The following is a 4,759-nucleotide window of genomic DNA, read 5'->3' as shown; positions in this document are numbered from 1 at the left end:
TCATTATGGGTTATAGGTCTACTCAAGTTGCTTATCTGTTCTTGATTTAATTTTGGTAAGTGAAATCTGTCCAGAAAATTGTTCATTTCCTTTAGGTTTTCAAATTTTGAGGAATACAGGTTTTCGAAGTATGACCTGATGATTCTCTGGATTTCCTCTGTGTCTGTTGTTATGTCACCCTTTTCATTCCTGATTTTATTAATTTGCATGTTCACTATCTGCAGTTTGGTAAGTTTGGATGAAGATTTGTCTTTTTTTAAAAGATTTTATTTGTTTATTATGTATACAACATTCTGCTTCCATGTATGTCTGCACACCAGAATAGGGCACCAGATCTCATAACAAATGGTTGTGAGCCACTATGTGGTTGCTGGGAAGTGAACTCAGGACCTCTGGAAGAGCCATCTCTCCAGCCCAAGTTTGTCTATCTTGTTGGGTTTTTGTTTTGTTTTGTTTTGTTTTGTTTTTGTTTTTGTTTTTTGAAGAACCTTCTGTATTGTTCTCCTAGTTTCCACTTTATAGATTTCAGTCCTCAATTTGATTATTTCCTGGCGTCTGCTCCTCTGGGGTGTATTGGCTTCTTTGTGTTCTAGAGTTTTCAGTTGTGCTGTTAATTCTCTAGTGTGATTATTCTCCTGTTTCTTCATGTGGGCACTTAGCGCTACGAACTTTCCTCTTAGCACTGCTTTCAAAGTGTCCCATAAGTTTGGATATGTTGTGACAGCATTCTCATTGAATTCTAGAAAATCTTTAATTTCTTTTTTTCTTTCTTCCTTGACCCAGGAATTGTGCAATTGGGCGTTACTTAATTTCCATGAGTTTGTAGGTTTTCTGCAAATCGTGTTGTTGTTGAATTCTAACTTTAAAGCATGGTGGTCTGATAAGATACAGGGGGTTATTTCAGTTTTCTTGTACCTGTTGAGGTTTACTATGTTGCCAATTATGTGGTTGATTTTAGAGAAGGTTCCATGTGGTACTGAGAAGAAGGTATATTCTTTTGTATTTGGATGGAATGTTCTATAGATGTCTGTTAAGCCAAATTGGGCCATAACTTCTATTAGATCCTTTGTTTGTTTGTTAAGTTTCTGTCTAGTGTTTCTGTCCAGTGGTGAGAGTGGGGTGTTGAAGTCTCCCACTATAAGTGAGTGTGGTTTTATGTGTGATTTGAGTTTTAGTAATGTTTCTTTTACAAATGTGGATGACTTTGTGTTTGGGACATAAATGTTCAGAATTGAGACTTCATCCTGATGGATTTCTCTTGTGATGAGTAGGAAGTGGCCTCCTTCATCTCTTTTGATTGATTTTAGTTTAAAGTCCAATTTGTTGGATATAAGGGTTGCTATCCCCACTTGTTTCTTGGGTCCATTTGATTGGAAAATCTTTTCCCAACCTTTAATTCTTAGGTACTGTCTGTCTTTAAAGTTGAAGTGTGTTTCTTGTATGCAACAGAAGGATGGATTCTGTCTTCTTATCCATTCTGTTAACTTATGTCTTTTTATGGGTGAGTTTAGACCATTAATATTGAAGAATATTAATGACCACTGATTGTTCATTCTTGTTTGGTTTGGATTTGGTGGTGGTGGTGAAATTATGTGTGCGTTTCCACCCCTTTTTTCTTTTGGCTGTTGGTAAAGTGGGATTATCTATTGCCTATGTTTTTCTGGTTGTAGTTAACTTCCTTGGGTTGCAGTTTTCCTTCTAGAACTTTCTGTAGGGCTGGATTGGTGGATACGTATTGTTTGAATCTGGTTTTGTCATGGAATATCTTGTTTTCTCCATCTTTATTGATTGAAAGTTTTGGTGGGTGTAGTAGACTGGGCTGCGTCTGTGGTCACTTAGTGTAGGTAGAATATCTACCCAGGACCTTCTGGCTTTCAGAGTTTCCATGGAAAAGTCAGGTGTAATTCTGATAGTTTTGCCTTTATATGTTACTTGCCCTTTTTCCTTTGCTGCGCTTAATATTTTCTCTTTGTTCTGTATGTTTGGGGTTTTGATTATTATATGGCAAGGAGACCTTTTTTTTTGTCCAGTCTATTTGGTGTTCTGTAGGCTTCTTGTGCTTTCATTGGCATGTCTTTCTTTAGGTTGGGACAGTTTTCTTCTATAATTTTGTTGAATATGTTTTCTGCACTTTTGAGTTGGATTTCTTCACCTTCTTCTATACCTATTATTCTTAGGTTTGGTCTTTTCACGGTATCCCATATTTCCTGGATATTTTGTGTTAGGGATTTGTTGGACTTAAGATTTTCTTTGGTTGATGAGTCTATTTCTCCTAGTGTATCTTCAACTCCTGAGATTCTCTCTTCCATCTCTTGTATTCTGTTGGTTATGCTTGCATCTGTAGTTCCTGATCATTTACCCAGCTTTTCTATTTCCAGCATTCCCTTAGATTGTGCTTTCTTTATTGTCTCTATTTCAGTTTTTAGGTCTTGAATTGTCTCCTTGAAAGATTTGTTGATATCTTGTATTTTTTGGCTTTTTTTTCTTCCATTTCTTTAAGAGATTTTCTCATGTCCTCTTTGAGGTCCTCTATCATTTTCTTGAAGATGCTTTTAATGTCATTCTCTTCTGATTCATCTGCATCATGATGTTCAGGTCCTGCTGGTGTAGGGTCCCTAGTCTCTGGTGGCATCATATTGGTTTTTTTGTTGTTGAATGTGCTTTTATATTGTCTTCTTCCCATCCTTTCTTCTGGTGGGTGTAGCAGGAGTCTCTTCCTCTCCTGGTGGGTACAGGACTAAGGTTCCCTTCTGGTAGATGCAAACAGTTCCAATACTCTGATGTCAGTCCTCTTCTCATGGGTGGAAGCAGGACTGTTACTGGGCCTTGGCAGTCTCTGGGTGTGTTGGATTCTGCCGAGTTCAGATCCTGTGAGCAGACCCCGGGCCTCAGGTGTCCCCAAACAGGGCAGCAGAAGCCAAACCGGAAACAGCCCTTGGCCTACCTGGTCCTGGTCAGGTGGATGGAGGCAGGACTGTTACCAGGGCCTTGGCAGTCTCTGGGTGTGTTGGATCCTGCCAAGTTCGGATCCCTTAAGCAGTTCCTGGGCCTCAGTTGTCCCTGAGCAGGGCAGCAGAACCCTCCTGGGTTTTTATTATTAAAACCAAATAGAATTCATGCTATATAAAAACTTCTTATGAATCCCTCTACTACCTTACTTCTCCTATATGCTGGCAGGGAACCATCAGATGAGGTCCTGGGAGGTGACAGCTACAGATGGTAAATCTTTAACGGTGGCGTATGTGACTGCCCACTGCCAACACTTGGAAAATGTATTATGAATGTTAGTTAACTTAAATTGTTAGTCACATGAATTTGTTGTTGTTGTTGTTGCTGTTGCTGATTGTGACCTCGAACACACAATCTTCCTGCCCGGAGTCTCCCAAATGCTGGGACTGTAAGTGTGCACCACCAACCATGCTTGGCAACTCCATGGAATTTTTATAAACCTCCTTGTATTTTTGCTACAGGAGTTGGCTAATACCCAGGGGAAGTCAGAGTTGTGTCTGTATCCATGGTGAGATGTCAGCAACTGTTAAGACTGTCGGGCTTTCTAACAAGAGAAATGCACATCTTTAAAAAAATGTGTGCAAGAGTCACAGAACCTCATGCTGATGTATCTGTTTATTTGGAAAAAGCTTGGACTTCCTCTGAGGGAAGACATCAAGGAGAGAGAAGAAAGGTCTCAGCTGAACTGAGTGTCCCTATAGGAAAGCAGGCAGCATTCCTCCCAGACACAGTCACATCCCAACCCACACCAGCGGTGGGCCACTTAGAAACTAGAGTTTCATCAGTGTTTTGAAGGGTTCTCTGGAAGAGAAAAAGTAGATCATTAGACATCAGTATCCCTGAGAATGAATCCATATCCAAACAACAATACCCAAGCTCCAGAAAATGGCGGAAATTCTCTGTTACACTAAGACAGCTCAGCAGATGGACCCAGATGGTAGAAGAGAACTAGCTCTCACAAGTTGTCCTCTGACCTCTACACACACACACACACACACACACACACACACACACACACACACACACACACACACGTAAGTGTGCATACACTAAATAAATAAACTTTAAAACAAATTAAAGACATTTCCCTAATAGTTTGCTGATTGAGAAGACAGGTGAGTACAAGTTCTTCTAGGGTCTGGCTGAGAAAAAGAAAGCAGTAATTGGGGCTTTTGGACAAAGGAGGGACATTTGAACTGGAGGGTGATGTTGTACAAGAAGCAAAGAAACTGAATGAGAGTGGTGAAAAAAAAAAAAAAAAAAAAAAAAAACCAGATCCCACGTCAGTGTCTTGTCTCTGTGAATGGTAACCTGGGTTTGGAGACAGGAAGTTCTTGCTTTATCTGATTTTTTCTGTGACCAGAATTTAGATGACTGGCATTTCCTGCAACCTCTAAATAGTGGGTTGAATAGTGTGTGAGGAGCAGAACTCCAGCATGCTCACACCCTCACCTTCTCCCCCATGTCTCTCACCCGTTGTCCAAGCAGATGTTCCCGCAGTACGTCCAGCAGCACGTGTGGTTTGCACTCATGCATTCATTCATCCTCGTGCACCTTTTCCCACAGAAACTCTTTGGAGGCTGGACCCAGCACTGGTCGATCTCTTCAGTCTGGTCTGGAATTAAGATGTTGGAGGTTGGCAGGGTCTACCCACTCATAGTGTGCAGCAGACACCCTTCCAGACCTTCAGACGGAGCAAGCCCTTCTGGAGCTCAGCTAGCCTGTGCCAGAAAGTATCCAGGACAGCAGA

At 40.9% G+C, this 4,759-nt stretch overlaps 1 protein-coding gene across 1 annotated transcript in view; it reads right to left on the bottom strand.

Annotated features, from left to right (window-relative positions):
* Window positions 1-3,779: 3,779 nt before the first annotated feature.
* Window positions 3,780-4,759, bottom strand: part of Wfdc9 (WAP four-disulfide core domain 9) — a 2,135-nt gene continuing 1,155 nt past the window's right edge. The window contains exons 2-3 of the mRNA XM_027423244.2: window positions 4,483-4,624; window positions 3,780-3,810 (exon numbers count right to left, since the gene is read on the bottom strand). Coding sequence (XP_027279045.1) covers window positions 3,780-3,810; window positions 4,483-4,624 — 173 coding nt within the window. The remainder of the gene's footprint in view (window positions 3,811-4,482; window positions 4,625-4,759) is intronic.

This window comes from Cricetulus griseus, chromosome 6, assembly GCF_003668045.3.
Source record: "Cricetulus griseus strain 17A/GY chromosome 6, alternate assembly CriGri-PICRH-1.0, whole genome shotgun sequence".
Taxonomy (NCBI): Eukaryota; Metazoa; Chordata; class Mammalia; order Rodentia; family Cricetidae; genus Cricetulus; species Cricetulus griseus.
This window is presented reverse-complemented; position numbering and strand designations above follow the sequence as displayed.